Source organism: Hippichthys cyanospilos, chromosome 7, assembly GCF_059441005.1.
Source record: "Hippichthys cyanospilos isolate Australia breed blue-spotted pipefish chromosome 7, RoL_Hcya_1.0, whole genome shotgun sequence".
Classification (NCBI taxonomy): Eukaryota; Metazoa; Chordata; class Actinopteri; order Syngnathiformes; family Syngnathidae; genus Hippichthys; species Hippichthys cyanospilos.
In genome coordinates, this window is record NC_142375.1 from 8,357,331 (window position 1) to 8,372,303 (window position 14,973).

General features: G+C 42.2%; 2 protein-coding genes across 8 annotated transcripts; one reads left to right on the forward strand and one right to left on the reverse strand.

The window, feature by feature from the left end:
- Positions 1-1,538: 1,538 nt before the first annotated feature.
- Positions 1,539-7,290, reverse strand: LOC148420883 (triple functional domain protein-like). Of its 4 annotated transcripts, XR_015866117.1 has the most exons (16): positions 7,178-7,290; positions 5,872-6,056; positions 5,187-5,339; positions 4,997-5,102; positions 4,511-4,626; positions 4,268-4,383; positions 3,972-4,038; positions 3,772-3,881; positions 3,320-3,389; positions 3,126-3,218; positions 2,944-3,036; positions 2,625-2,736; positions 2,490-2,549; positions 2,359-2,430; positions 2,185-2,283; positions 1,583-1,729 (listed from the first exon to the last, which is right to left on the reverse strand). XR_015866117.1 is itself a non-coding variant. In XM_088419321.1 (15 exons), the coding sequence occupies exons 2-15, from the start codon at positions 5,992-5,994 to the stop codon at positions 1,583-1,585; spliced, it is 1,596 nt and encodes a 531-aa protein (XP_088275447.1). In that variant the 5' UTR covers positions 5,995-6,056; positions 7,178-7,290; the 3' UTR covers positions 1,539-1,582. The 4 variants fall into 4 exon arrangements, 3 of the variants coding, with proteins under 3 accessions (XP_088275447.1, XP_088275448.1, XP_088275449.1); XM_088419321.1 differs by having other exon boundaries at positions 1,539-1,729; positions 2,359-2,549; XM_088419322.1 differs by lacking the exon at positions 7,178-7,290 and adding an exon at positions 5,510-5,613 and having other exon boundaries at positions 1,539-1,729; positions 2,359-2,549; positions 5,872-6,021.
- An 847-nt stretch (positions 7,291-8,137) lies between these two features.
- Positions 8,138-14,103, forward strand: LOC148420884 (triple functional domain protein-like). 4 transcript variants are annotated; one of them, XR_015866171.1, is made up of 16 exons: positions 8,138-8,250; positions 9,371-9,555; positions 10,088-10,240; positions 10,325-10,430; positions 10,801-10,916; positions 11,044-11,159; positions 11,389-11,455; positions 11,546-11,655; positions 12,038-12,107; positions 12,209-12,301; positions 12,391-12,483; positions 12,690-12,801; positions 12,877-12,936; positions 12,996-13,067; positions 13,143-13,241; positions 13,697-13,844. XR_015866171.1 is itself a non-coding variant. In XM_088419721.1 (15 exons), exons 2-15 carry the CDS (start codon positions 9,433-9,435, stop codon positions 13,841-13,843), a joined length of 1,596 nt encoding a protein of 531 aa, XP_088275847.1. In that variant the 5' UTR covers positions 8,138-8,250; positions 9,371-9,432; the 3' UTR covers positions 13,844-14,103. The 4 variants fall into 4 exon arrangements, 3 of the variants coding, with proteins under 3 accessions (XP_088275847.1, XP_088275848.1, XP_088275849.1); XM_088419721.1 differs by having other exon boundaries at positions 12,877-13,067; positions 13,697-14,103; XM_088419722.1 differs by lacking the exon at positions 8,138-8,250 and adding an exon at positions 9,814-9,917 and having other exon boundaries at positions 9,406-9,555; positions 12,877-13,067; positions 13,697-14,103.
- Positions 14,104-14,973: the final 870 nt, after the last annotated feature.

The following is a 14,973-nucleotide window of genomic DNA, read 5'->3' on the forward strand; positions in this document are numbered from 1 at the left end:
TGTCTGTGTGGCAAAAACATCAAATTTGTAGCAGAGAAACAAACCCCTGGAGTAAACAAACAGTCACGAGTGAGTTTTCTGATGCACAAGCATGCTCTAGTCCAGGTAAAAAAAAAAAAAAAGAAAGAATTATCCATTAGTAGAACTAATGTGAAGTGATAAGGTGGCTGAAATTCCGGCCCGTGACCAAAACACTAAAGTTCAAAGTGAGGCCATAGACTTATGCCAGTGATACCAAAGGCAGAATAAGGTTTGAGTCCTGTGAGTCTTTGAGGCTTTGAGGAAGAAAAGACTATAGTCCTGTGACCTCTTGATGCCTGAATCCATAAAAACATTCCAGCCTTGATAGTTTTCGATAGAAGAAAAGTTTGAAGTCTTTTGACTATGACATGCCAAAACAAGGATAGGCTACTCTCAGGGTACTCTTACTTGTACAATGCATAAAGTAACATGCAAAACAAGGAAGGTGTACAGATTACGCTGGGCTCTATTGCCTAAATTGAATGTTATGATAACCCCGAAATAGCATTTGCTAAACTACTGTAATGTTGTTCAGCTTTGAGTCGCCTTATTCACGTCTCGGAGCTACGGATGCCGATTGGCTGAAGAGGGTCACGTGACATTCACAGCGCTGTCCATGGTGCCGAGTTGAATTCGTGGCGCTTTTTATGGTCACGGAGGCCGGGGTGCAAAACGCCCCCCTGCAGAATAAATTGGCCAGGCTTTTTATATACGGCGCTGTTTATTTTAAAGGAACGCCGCCCCGAGTGACCAATAAAACTCAACTGCACTTATACAGCGAACACTTTATGATTTACGTTGACTATTACGGTCAAACGTGCTATACGAAAGGTAGAATCCTTTACGGTTGTAATGGATATGGATTGCAAATTTGTTTTTCATTGCACTAGTGACGGACAGTGAGGCTTTTGTGAAGCACCAACCGACTTTCCGTAGTTTATCCGAACAGGGTGAAATACCGGACAATTCACTTATAGTGACCTCACCTGACGAGAAGCAAGACTGCAGTGGATTTAAAATAGTTTGTTTTTTTCTCATTCAAATGGTATGCACACACATATGAGCAGTAAAACTGGAAATCAAATCCAAAAAAAAAGAGATCTGGTCAGACTCCTACTTGAAGGGGATTCATAACCCAGACAAATTTATAGTGTGAAGAGTACGTAGTTGAGTGCAACCGTAACTTTTTACGAATGACCAACTCCTGAAAAGTTGGGAAATACTACAGGACTAAAAGCAAAGCTATTAATTATTTTCCCAGCCCAAGTCCACACGACAAAGCCAACAACACAACAAGATCATTAAAACCTTCTGTAAATATGCCAGTGACAGTTTATTTTATAATAAGTGAAAGCTAAAAAACAATATATGAACAATAAACAACATATGTACAATATACAAAAAAAATCAGTAAAAAAATAAATAAATCAACAAATGTAATAATAAACTATACAAAAACATCACTAAAACGTGACTTTTTGAAAACAGTGGGGTTTTTTTGTTTGTTTGTTTTTTAATCCAGCTGTAGCTGGACAGATGTTTTTGGGGAGTCACCGGCAGGTCATGCTGCCGAAGGGCACCTCGAACCCGGCAGCAACCAAGGTCCTCCAAAATGGCAGGGTGCAAACTCGGCTTTCTGGCCGCAGTTCGTCTCGATCACCCGCCTGACGTGTTGCATCCATTCCTGTCTCTGCTCGATGCTGGATGCCTGTTGATTAGGAGGACGGTCAACATCAAGAAATGTCATTATTTGGTCATTTGCTGACATTACTAACTGTAATAAAACATTATTATCTGCTTTCTTATTTTAATAGTGCTTTTAAGGCCCATGAATCATTTGATTTTAAAACCCAATTTCTTTTTTCTACCGCCGTCTCAATAAGTGTATTTTAAGTTGACAGTAAAAAGTTAAAACCTTTTATTAAAAAAGCTTTTGAAAATGTTTTCACAGTCTTTCACTCAAGTATGGTGAAGTTTTACTTTTATAAGTGATGGAAGTACTACTGTGTATGTTCAACCAACACGCTTGACAAAGATAAAAAGGAAAAAAGAACTATCCGGAGACAGACAGCTTAGAGTCTAGGAGTTGGAATAAAAACATGTCACGATGTCAGTAGTGTGTGTGAAATTGCTTCACGTTGAAGAAGCGGCAGATCATCTGACCTTAAGAACAACGTTGTTCGTCGCGGGCGCGCGTCCCACCCGGAGAGCGAATTTGTAGGGGTTGCCCTTAACGTCTTCTGTTAGTCCTAACTCGGAGGTCTGGGGGAGGAAAACGAAATTAGAAATGCTCACGGGAACGACAAAGAGATGAAACGTGTGTTAAGTTGGACTCACGCGGAATTTTTGCTTGTAGAGGTATTTGGTGCTGCCGCTGGAGTCCTGCACCTCCTTGCTGAGGATGAGGGACTTCTCAAAAAGAAAGAGGTGCAAATTTGGGCTCTTACGGAGCAGCGCGATGGACGTACATTCCAGGACGGAGCCGTGGTGGATGAGCCTGCCCTGCGACTCCACGGTTTCCCCAAAGTCTGAGTCAAGAGGGAACATGAGTAAATGACAGCTCGACAGTTAATGGATGTGCGGTCTCGTTCGTTCTCAGTCACCTTTCAGCGCGGCCAGATGTATCGCATCGTTGGCTCTCTTTGGAACGTCGAGCATGACCTCCAGGGCATCGTTCAGTTTGCCGCCGTCGTCTCCGACGCAGCTTAGTAGGTCCTAAAAGGAGGCGTGTACAATTAACAGGGTCTTTTGCTGTTTTTACAAACTAAATGCAAGTCTTCTTTTTGGAAAGTGAAAAAAAGAAGTGAAAAAAACTCTTTTTGGAAAGAGTTCTTCTGAATATGACTGAGTGCATAAGAGTAGCATAATTATTAAATGTTAAATGAGGGATCAACGAATTCTAAAATGTGTATTTGAGGTTACCTTTAGCAGAAGCTGGTACTTCGTGATTCTCTGCACAGGCTTGATCAGGTAAGAAAACACGGAGTTTGCTAGTCCGTGTTTCTGCTGCATTTCCTGTTCAAACATAAGGGAGAAAAAAAAACTGAAGGTAAGACACTCAAATACAATGTCGTGTAGTTTCATTGCAGTCACTTTTTACTTACGCTGAAATAGCTTTGAGCGGTCGCCTCAGAGATGAGCTGAACGGCGCCGGTGTTGTTTGTGCAGTAGGTCACGTACATGCTGAAATGTTCAGCCTACAAAGACAACCAAATAAATATATACATCAGGGATCCTTTCCGGGTCATTGGCCAAAGTTTTGGCCATGGTTCATGGCCCTTGAGAAAGTAATACATACCCATGTCACAAAGCAACGGGCAACTTCTTCGGGCGCCTGCTCACATTTGTCAAGCTCTTTGAGGAAGATGCTGAAGAAAGAGAAGACATGTGAGTGATGCAGTTGAGGCAAGCTTTTGCACAACTCCTCCTCATTCAATGACACGAGCAAGGGTCTCCCAAATTCGATTAGCCCATTTGTTTAGCTCGGCCGCTCTATTGAAAGATCTTATTCAGAAGTGCGCACATTTTTTCCTTAGAGGCCTGCGGTGAGAAAAACCACGGGATGCAGGGCCATCTTTGAAAGTTTTATCTAGCACGCTAAAAATCAATCATGTGGATGTTGTTAATATTGTATACTAAAGTTGTTTTTTCTTTGTAAACTGCGTAAAAAACCTTTTTAGGAAAATATAGGGCATTTCAGCTAAGCTCTATTTAAAAAAAATAAATAAAAAGGTGTGACTCGATGCTTACTTCTGGTGGAATTCATAAAGGTCCCGCATGTTTCCAAATATGATGTGATCCTTGTCGAGGATCGATGAAGGGATCCCCTCCACCCCGCTGGTCATCTCCGCCAGGTAGGTCTGCATAAAGTCACACAAAGATATACTTATGTCTCACGAACAGTTAAAATAATAGTCAAACAAAAATATGCAGGCAAAAGTGAAACTCACGTCGATGCAATCGCGCAGATCTTGAACGTAGGCCCTCTCTGTCTCCAGCAGCTCTTTGGTGATGAACCTAAAGAAAAAAAAGCGACATCGTTACGCCTGCTGTTACTTATCTGACAGAGCAGAGTTGTGGTTAAGGATGATGTGCGAAATGTCTTCAGGTCCCCTTGCATCGACGTTATATTGTAACCAACAGACGATACGTCAAAACTCAAGCTCAAATCGCTCGGTCAGCTTTGGTGTTAATCGTTAAAGCAGCCCATTGGCCGGTAAAACGCATCCATCAATTCGTCACATACCTTATTTTGCGCAAAGCCTGGCTTTTCTTCTCGTCTAAAGCGTTGGCTTCGCAGGTCTGCTGGACACCTGAAGCCGGCTTTGCGGCAGGATCGGCAGCCTGTTGGAGATCCTCAGTCTGACAAATGAGAGACAGGGAATCCCGCGTAAGTGTCTTTGTAAAATGTTAACAAAACAATCTGCTGAATTTACTTGAAGCCATCGCCTACTTTCATTTGGCTTCGACAAAACGTATGTTTGCTCACCTGTTTGGCCGGGCATTCGGCGAGGGCATCATGCTGACGTTGCTTCAACCACTGCAATCTGATTTCCCAGAGGTGGAGGGCGCCGTTCGCTCTTTGCAGCATGTTATCACGGATGTCTGCGGAGATAAAAGAAGACTTACACGTTAGCATTACGGAGTGGATGGAAACCTGGCCAATAAGATCGGAACCGTTTAGAATGGCTGAGGACACGCTTAAACAATGAAGGACAGTTGTTTGCATTGTCCTGTATGTTTTGTTTTTTTTCATTCCACAACAGCCTGACATTGCAGTGGGTCACAATCGCATTACTCGACACTTTTTAATCACTTCTGCATTGTTAATACGCTACTGTTAACACTAATGACGGTGATACTCGGAGAGCTAAGAATGATCATTGGTGACGATACGTGTAAAAAGAAAGCTCATTTTTCCAAAGGAAAATTGTGAATCTTTCAGTAATTGGCTAATAAATGTGTGTCAACTGACTTTTGACTTGTCGCACTGATGCTTCGTCTTGTGTTTCAGCGTTGCTGCCGTTCCTTTCTATGTATTTGATGAGGACGTCTGAGATTCCCCTGGCCACAGCGCACGCCTGAATGACAAAAATGACAAGTACTTCAAGATAGAGGTTTATCAATGGAACTCTGTTTTGGATCTTCCATAGGGTCTTTTTAACCTTGAGCAAGACTTCCTTCTGCTCCCGGTGCTTCTCGAGCTTGAGAGTCAAGTCCGGTGAATTCTTGAGCTCAAGTTTGTCCTCTCCTCCATACCAGTCCTCCTCCTCCATACTTGAATATTCCCATTCCAGGCCATCCAAAAAACGGCAGACCTGCAAAGGACATTAATTTAGGTCAATTCGATTCAGTTAAAAGTGAAATGAAGTGATTGAAGTTTTTACCGAATTTTCCTCCTATAATGCCGAATAACACCCAACGGTAAGTTTCTAACAAAGTAGCATGTGTTAAACATACACTGAAAAAACGTGAAGATAAGCCAAACCTATTGTAATTGGTAGGCAACCATTCCAGGGTGTCCCCCACCTTCTGCCAAAAGACGGCCTGGATTGGCACCAGCTAGCCGGCGACCCTAATGAGGATAAGTGGCTAAAGAAAATGGATGGATGGATGGATGGATGATCAAGAAACCAACCTTTTTAAAATGACACATTTTGAAAAATGACATGTATTTAACATATCGCAAACTGAAAAAAATGGAAAAGGCCTAACATAAAATGTTGCAGAAGTGATGTTGCAAAGGAGTACTTCATTACTTTTCAGTTTTAAGCTCATATTTTCTTTCTTTAGCGTGGACATCAAACAGTGATGTGTAATCAAATGTCATACAATGCATGCATGCCTTACTTGTTCTGAGGTCTGGTAGAAGGCCAAAGAAGCCAAGGCCAGCTTGTGCTTGTCCTCTGCGCTGCGCAAGAGGTGCAGCCAGTTGGACTCCGTGTCCTCCGCGCGGTCTCTGAAGACGTCCATGTCGTGGTAGCTGGTTTTCCGATTGCAGAACGTAGGCCTTGCTGAATGCTCGAGCGAGTCCTCTGTAGGTGGGAAGTAAAACGGAAAATTGTTGCAGCAGGAACATTTTGAACTATTGCAAAAATATCATTTGAGCACTAGTTTGACCCTTTCGTTAAAGGTCACATACTCATGCGCTCAATCTTTGATTACATTATTCAATTTACACAACACAAATTCATTGCATATGTGACAACTCACTGTACCTGACTTACACTAAGTAGCTCACTTTACATTGACATTTGCCTTAAGGGAAGTCTAAAGATTAATATTTACTCCTTTCTGTGCAACATGGGAATGGCATAATGTTTGCTTGGGCAAGATTAGCCAAAAGCCTTGACATAGCCTGTCTGATTTTCAAAATAACGGCTAGATTAACACTGCAGTGTCATCGATTACTTTCGCCGGTTTTCAGAAGTTAAAATCATAAAAAAAAAAAAAATAGTCAACGTGGCCTTGCGTCTTTCTTTTTAGTGTGTGTGTGTGTGTGTGTGGGGGGGGGGGGGGGGTCTTCAGGGGTAATGGTGTGGTCTACACGTTGAAAGCAAACTCACTTTTGAACGTTACTATGTCATTTAAATAATCTAGCATCATCGGAGAGAGTTTAAGGTGCTTTAAAAAACTCAAAATGTAGCTGGGCAAGTGCAAACAACGCAAAACAAGGCAAAACTGAATTACATGTATCGTAACTGGTACACAAATGCAGTCTACCCAACAATAACGTGCGATTTTAAGGCTACCGTTAAAAACGGCTACCGATTCACAGACGCCGAATACGTGCGGCCATATTTTCCAACAGCAAAAAAAAAAAAAAAAAAAAAAAAAAATCAACGCCAAACAAGTACGCACGATGAAAAAATAATACATCGCGGGGGCTCCGCACAAAAACATTAATGGTCAAAACGAAAACAAAAGTTTCATAAGAAAAAGTTATTGAACCCACCGGAGTCAGAGGCATTTATCATTCAAATTGACACCATCAAGACACTGCATAGCGTTCTTGACAATGTTCGAACACACAGAAGTGGATAAATACGTTGAGCGACCGGCATAATATTTGGACAAACTTTGCAATTTCAAGAGCATCACAAACATCCCGGCTGAAAAAAAGAAGAAACTATCCTGCTTGTTTAATCCAACTCACCGTCCGTCCGCTTGCAGCAGGTTTGCGTCCAGGAAATTCGATAGAAAAAAGTTTTTGTCTTGAAATGACTTTCGTGCGTCCTCTCTCCTCCGCCGCCAGATCACACACCGGGCACTGGGCAAATGCTTCGGTATATAAGCGTTTTCAGTTGACCAATGAGATGATCGTGACGTCACGCGATCTTTCATCTTTCCTCTCGACTGTCGTGACGTCACGTGCCCCTTCATCTCTTTCACCAAGACTCGAAGTTCAGCGTCCTAACGGTTGCCAACCGCCCCCTGTGACACACCCGCCGCCCAGAAAAAAAAATCCTGGCCAATAGCCAACAGTCTTAACAACCACCTCATCTTTTTTTTTTTTCAATAAGTGAAGATACGTCCTTTATTCGATTGTTACCAGGTACATTTTGCATTGGCTGAGAACAGATCACCAAGGCACTTGATTCAAAAAATAAATGCATAACAGATACGCGATATTATTGGACAGACAAATGGTACGTTCAGCTGGAATTTAAAAATTCCGAATGTTGTTGAATGCACCTCAAATGCACTCATCGCGAGATGTCAATTTTCTCGTTAGCGAAATAGCCGTTAACACTGGAGACTTCTACCAACGTTCGGACTTTTTTTTTTTTTTTTTAATTAATGAACATTTTGCTTCAACAAATACTCGCGTAAGTATCACAAAGTGCAAGAGAGAAATATAACAAGAGAAGGAATAAAATCCGCTGATGTGAAATTCTTGCTATATAGTTCTGTTTTTTTTATTGACATATATGTTTGACAGCAGAACGTACCATTTGTTGGCAACCGTTAGGACGCTGAACTTCGAGTCTTGGTGAAAGAGATGAAGGGGCACGTGACGTCACGACAGTCGAGAGGAAAGATGAAAGATCGCGTGACGTCACGATCATCTCATTGGTCAACTGAAAACGCTTATATACCGAAGCATTTGCCCAGTGCCCGGTGTGTGATCTGGCGGCGGAGGAGAGAGGACGCACGAAAGTCATTTCAAGACAAAAACTTTTTTCTATCGAATTTCCTGGACGCAAACCTGCTGCAAGCGGACGGACGGTGAGTTGGATTAAACAAGCAGGATAGTTTCTTCTTTTTTTCAGCCGGGATGTTTGTGATGCTCTTGAAATTGCAAAGTTTGTCCAAATATTATGCCGGTCGCTCAACGTATTTATCCACTTCTGTGTGTTCGAACATTGTCAAGAACGCTATGCAGTGTCTCGATGGTGTCAATTTGAATGATAAATGCCTCTGACTCCGGTGGGTTCAATAACTTTTTCTTATGAAACTTTTGTTTTCGTTTTGACCATTAATGTTTTTGTGCGGAGCCCCCGCGATGTATTATTTTTTCATCGTGCGTACTTGTTTGGCGTTGATTTTTTTTTTTTTTTTTTTTTTTTTTTGCTGTTGGAAAATATGGCCGCACGTATTCGGCGTCTGTGAATCGGTAGCCGTTTTTAACGGTAGCCTTAAAATCGCACGTTATTGTTGGGTAGACTGCATTTGTGTACCAGTTACGATACATGTAATTCAGTTTTGCCTTGTTTTGCGTTGTTTGCACTTGCCCAGCTACATTTTGAGTTTTTTAAAGCACCTTAAACTCTCTCCGATGATGCTAGATTATTTAAATGACATAGTAACGTTCAAAAGTGAGTTTGCTTTCAACGTGTAGACCACACCATTACCCCTGAAGACCCCCCCCCCCCCCCCCACACACACACACACACACTAAAAAGAAAGACGCAAGGCCACGTTGACTATTTTTTTTTTTTTTATGATTTTAACTTCTGAAAACCGGCGAAAGTAATCGATGACACTGCAGTGTTAATCTAGCCGTTATTTTGAAAATCAGACAGGCTATGTCAAGGCTTTTGGCTAATCTTGCCCAAGCAAACATTATGCCATTCCCATGTTGCACAGAAAGGAGTAAATATTAATCTTTAGACTTCCCTTAAGGCAAATGTCAATGTAAAGTGAGCTACTTAGTGTAAGTCAGGTACAGTGAGTTGTCACATATGCAATGAATTTGTGTTGTGTAAATTGAATAATGTAATCAAAGATTGAGCGCATGAGTATGTGACCTTTAACGAAAGGGTCAAACTAGTGCTCAAATGATATTTTTGCAATAGTTCAAAATGTTCCTGCTGCAACAATTTTCCGTTTTACTTCCCACCTACAGAGGACTCGCTCGAGCATTCAGCAAGGCCTACGTTCTGCAATCGGAAAACCAGCTACCACGACATGGACGTCTTCAGAGACCGCGCGGAGGACACGGAGTCCAACTGGCTGCACCTCTTGCGCAGCGCAGAGGACAAGCACAAGCTGGCCTTGGCTTCTTTGGCCTTCTACCAGACCTCAGAACAAGTAAGGCATGCATGCATTGTATGACATTTGATTACACATCACTGTTTGATGTCCACGCTAAAGAAAGAAAATATGAGCTTAAAACTGAAAAGTAATGAAGTACTCCTTTGCAACATCACTTCTGCAACATTTTATGTTAGGCCTTTTCCATTTTTTTCAGTTTGCGATATGTTAAATACATGTCATTTTTCAAAATGTGTCATTTTAAAAAGGTTGGTTTCTTGATCATCCATCCATCCATCCATCCATTTTCTTTAGCCACTTATCCTCATTAGGGTCGCCGGCTAGCTGGTGCCAATCCAGGCCGTCTTTTGGCAGAAGGTGGGGGACACCCTGGAATGGTTGCCTACCAATTACAATAGGTTTGGCTTATCTTCACGTTTTTTCAGTGTATGTTTAACACATGCTACTTTGTTAGAAACTTACCGTTGGGTGTTATTCGGCATTATAGGAGGAAAATTCGGTAAAAACTTCAATCACTTCATTTCACTTTTAACTGAATCGAATTGACCTAAATTAATGTCCTTTGCAGGTCTGCCGTTTTTTGGATGGCCTGGAATGGGAATATTCAAGTATGGAGGAGGAGGACTGGTATGGAGGAGAGGACAAACTTGAGCTCAAGAATTCACCGGACTTGACTCTCAAGCTCGAGAAGCACCGGGAGCAGAAGGAAGTCTTGCTCAAGGTTAAAAAGACCCTATGGAAGATCCAAAACAGAGTTCCATTGATAAACCTCTATCTTGAAGTACTTGTCATTTTTGTCATTCAGGCGTGCGCTGTGGCCAGGGGAATCTCAGACGTCCTCATCAAATACATAGAAAGGAACGGCAGCAACGCTGAAACACAAGACGAAGCATCAGTGCGACAAGTCAAAAGTCAGTTGACACACATTTATTAGCCAATTACTGAAAGATTCACAATTTTCCTTTGGAAAAATGAGCTTTCTTTTTACACGTATCGTCACCAATGATCATTCTTAGCTCTCCGAGTATCACCGTCATTAGTGTTAACAGTAGCGTATTAACAATGCAGAAGTGATTAAAAAGTGTCGAGTAATGCGATTGTGACCCACTGCAATGTCAGGCTGTTGTGGAATGAAAAAAAACAAAACATACAGGACAATGCAAACAACTGTCCTTCATTGTTTAAGCGTGTCCTCAGCCATTCTAAACGGTTCCGATCTTATTGGCCAGGTTTCCATCCACTCCGTAATGCTAACGTGTAAGTCTTCTTTTATCTCCGCAGACATCCGTGATAACATGCTGCAAAGAGCGAACGGCGCCCTCCACCTCTGGGAAATCAGATTGCAGTGGTTGAAGCAACGTCAGCATGATGCCCTCGCCGAATGCCCGGCCAAACAGGTGAGCAAACATACGTTTTGTCGAAGCCAAATGAAAGTAGGCGATGGCTTCAAGTAAATTCAGCAGATTGTTTTGTTAACATTTTACAAAGACACTTACGCGGGATTCCCTGTCTCTCATTTGTCAGACTGAGGATCTCCAACAGGCTGCCGATCCTGCCGCAAAGCCGGCTTCAGGTGTCCAGCAGACCTGCGAAGCCAACGCTTTAGACGAGAAGAAAAGCCAGGCTTTGCGCAAAATAAGGTATGTGACGAATTGATGGATGCGTTTTACCGGCCAATGGGCTGCTTTAACGATTAACACCAAAGCTGACCGAGCGATTTGAGCTTGAGTTTTGACGTATCGTCTGTTGGTTACAATATAACGTCGATGCAAGGGGACCTGAAGACATTTCGCACATCATCCTTAACCACAACTCTGCTCTGTCAGATAAGTAACAGCAGGCGTAACGATGTCGCTTTTTTTTCTTTAGGTTCATCACCAAAGAGCTGCTGGAGACAGAGAGGGCCTACGTTCAAGATCTGCGCGATTGCATCGACGTGAGTTTCACTTTTGCCTGCATATTTTTGTTTGACTATTATTTTAACTGTTCGTGAGACATAAGTATATCTTTGTGTGACTTTATGCAGACCTACCTGGCGGAGATGACCAGCGGGGTGGAGGGGATCCCTTCATCGATCCTCGACAAGGATCACATCATATTTGGAAACATGCGGGACCTTTATGAATTCCACCAGAAGTAAGCATCGAGTCACACCTTTTTATTTATTTTTTTTAAATAGAGCTTAGCTGAAATGCCCTATATTTTCCTAAAAAGGTTTTTTACGCAGTTTACAAAGAAAAAACAACTTTAGTATACAATATTAACAACATCCACATGATTGATTTTTAGCGTGCTAGATAAAACTTTCAAAGATGGCCCTGCATCCCGTGGTTTTTCTCACCGCAGGCCTCTAAGGAAAAAATGTGCGCACTTCTGAATAAGATCTTTCAATAGAGCGGCCGAGCTAAACAAATGGGCTAATCGAATTTGGGAGACCCTTGCTCGTGTCATTGAATGAGGAGGAGTTGTGCAAAAGCTTGCCTCAACTGCATCACTCACATGTCTTCTCTTTCTTCAGCATCTTCCTCAAAGAGCTTGACAAATGTGAGCAGGCGCCCGAAGAAGTTGCCCGTTGCTTTGTGACATGGGTATGTATTACTTTCTCAAGGGCCATGAACCATGGCCAAAACTTTGGCCAATGACCCGGAAAGGATCCCTGATGTATTTATTTATTTGGTTGTCTTTGTAGGCTGAACATTTCAGCATGTACGTGACCTACTGCACAAACAACACCGGCGCCGTTCAGCTCATCTCTGAGGCGACCGCTCAAAGCTATTTCAGCGTAAGTAAAAAGTGACTGCAATGAAACTACACGACATTGTATTTGAGTGTCTTACCTTCAGTTTTTTTTTCTCCCTTATGTTTGAACAGGAAATGCAGCAGAAACACGGACTAGCAAACTCCGTGTTTTCTTACCTGATCAAGCCTGTGCAGAGAATCACGAAGTACCAGCTTCTGCTAAAGGTAACCTCAAATACACATTTTAGAATTCGTTGATCCCTCATTTAACATTTAATAATTATGCTACTCTTATGCACTCAGTCATATTCAGAAGAACTCTTTCCAAAAAGAGTTTTTTTCACTTCTTTTTTTCACTTTCCAAAAAGAAGACTTGCATTTAGTTTGTAAAAACAGCAAAAGACCCTGTTATTGTACACGCCTCCTTTTAGGACCTACTAAGCTGCGTCGGAGACGACGGCGGCAAACTGAACGATGCCCTGGAGGTCATGCTCGACGTTCCAAAGAGAGCCAACGATGCGATACATCTGGCCGCGCTGAAAGGTGACTGAGAACGAACGAGACCGCACATCCATTAATTGTCGAGCTGTCATTTACTCATGTTCCCTCTTGACTCAGACTTTGGGGAAACCGTGGAGTCGCAGGGCAGGCTCATCCACCACGGCTCCGTCCTGGAATGTACGTCCATCGCGCTGCTCCGTAAGAGCCCAAATTTGCACCTCTTTCTTTTTGAGAAGTCCCTCATCCTCAGCAAGGAGGTGCAGGACTCCAGCGGCAGCACCAAATACCTCTACAAGCAAAAATTCCGCGTGAGTCCAACTTAACACACGTTTCATCTCTTTGTCGTTCCCGTGAGCATTTCTAATTTCGTTTTCCTCCCCCAGACCTCCGAGTTAGGACTAACAGAAGACGTTAAGGGCAACCCCTACAAATTCGCTCTCCGGGTGGGACGCGCGCCCGCGACGAACAACGTTGTTCTTAAGGTCAGATGATCTGCCGCTTCTTCAACGTGAAGCAATTTCACACACACTACTGACATCGTGACATGTTTTTATTCCAACTCCTAGACTCTAAGCTGTCTGTCTCCGGATAGTTCTTTTTTCCTTTTTATCTTTGTCAAGCGTGTTGGTTGAACATACACAGTAGTACTTCCATCACTTATAAAAGTAAAACTTCACCATACTTGAGTGAAAGACTGTGAAAACATTTTCAAAAGCTTTTTTAATAAAAGGTTTTAACTTTTTACTGTCAACTTAAAATACACTTATTGAGACGGCGGTAGAAAAAAGAAATTGGGTTTTAAAATCAAATGATTCATGGGCCTTAAAAGCACTATTAAAATAAGAAAGCAGATAATAATGTTTTATTACAGTTAGTAATGTCAGCAAATGACCAAATAATGACATTTCTTGATGTTGACCGTCCTCCTAATCAACAGGCATCCAGCATCGAGCAGAGACAGGAATGGATGCAACACGTCAGGCGGGTGATCGAGACGAACTGCGGCCAGAAAGCCGAGTTTGCACCCTGCCATTTTGGAGGACCTTGGTTGCTGCCGGGTTCGAGGTGCCCTTCGGCAGCATGACCTGCCGGTGACTCCCCAAAAACATCTGTCCAGCTACAGCTGGATTAAAAAGAAAACAAACAAAAAAAAACCACTGTTTTCAAAAAGTCACGTTTTAGTGATGTTTTTGTATAGTTTATTATTACAGTTGTTGATTTATTTATTTTTTTACTGATTTTTTTTGTATATTGTACATATGTTGTTTATTGTTCATATATTGTTTTTTAGCTTTCACTTATTATAAAATAAACTGTCACTGGCATATTTACAGAAGGTTTTAATGATCTTGTTGTGTTGTTGGCTTTGTCGTGTGGACTTGGGCTGGGAAAATAATTAATAGCTTTGCTTTTAGTCCTGTAGTATTTCCCAACTTTTCAGGAGTTGGTCATTCGTAAAAAGTTACGGTTGCACTCAACTACGTACTCTTCACACTATAAATTTGTCCGGGTTATGAATCCCCTTCAAGTAGGAGTCTGACCAGATCTCTTTTTTTTTTTTGGATTTGATTTCCAGTTTTACTGCTCATATGTGTGTGCATACCATTTGAATGAGAAAAAAACAAACTATTTTAAATCCACTGCAGTCTTGCTTCTCGTCAGGTGAGGTCACTATAACTGAATTGTCCGGTATTTCACCCTGTTCGGATAAACTACGGAAAGTCGGTTGGTGCTTCACAAAAGCCTCACTGTCCGTCACTAGTGCAATCAAAAACAAATTTGAAATCCGTATCCATTACAACCGTAAAGGATTCTACCTTTCGTATAGCACGTTTGACCGTAATAGTCAACGTAAATCAAAGTGTTCGCTGTATAAGTGCAGTTGAGTTTTATTGGTCACTCGGGGCGGCGTTCCTCTAAAATAAACAGCGCCGTATATAAAAAGCCTGGCCAATTTATTCTGCAGGGGGGCGTTTTGCACCCCGGCCTCCGTGACCATAAAAAGCGCCACGAATTCAACTCGGCACCATGGACAGCGCTGTGAATGTCACGTGACCCTCTTCAGCCAATCGGCATCCGTAGCTCCGAGACGTGAATAAGGCGACTCAAAGCTGAACAACATTACAGTAGTTTAGCAAATGCTATTTCGGGGTTATCATAACATTCAATTTTGGCAATAGAGCCCAGCGTAATCTGTACACCTTCCTTGTTTTG

Coding starts and splice junctions, on each gene's coding strand:
- LOC148420883 (XM_088419321.1), bottom strand. CDS start 5,994: ATGGACGTCTTCAGAGACCGCGCGGAGGACACGGAGTCCAACTGGCTG. Junction 3,219..3,319: donor CCCGTTGCTTTGTGACATGG/GTATGTATTACT, acceptor TTGTCTTTGTAG/GCTGAACATTTCAGCATGTA. Junction 3,037..3,125: donor CCGCTCAAAGCTATTTCAGC/GTAAGTAAAAAG, acceptor ATGTTTGAACAG/GAAATGCAGCAGAAACACGG.
- LOC148420884 (XM_088419721.1), top strand. CDS start 9,433: ATGGACGTCTTCAGAGACCGCGCGGAGGACACGGAGTCCAACTGGCTG. Junction 9,556..10,087: donor TCTACCAGACCTCAGAACAA/GTAAGGCATGCA, acceptor TGTCCTTTGCAG/GTCTGCCGTTTTTTGGATGG. Junction 11,456..11,545: donor ATCTGCGCGATTGCATCGAC/GTGAGTTTCACT, acceptor GACTTTATGCAG/ACCTACCTGGCGGAGATGAC.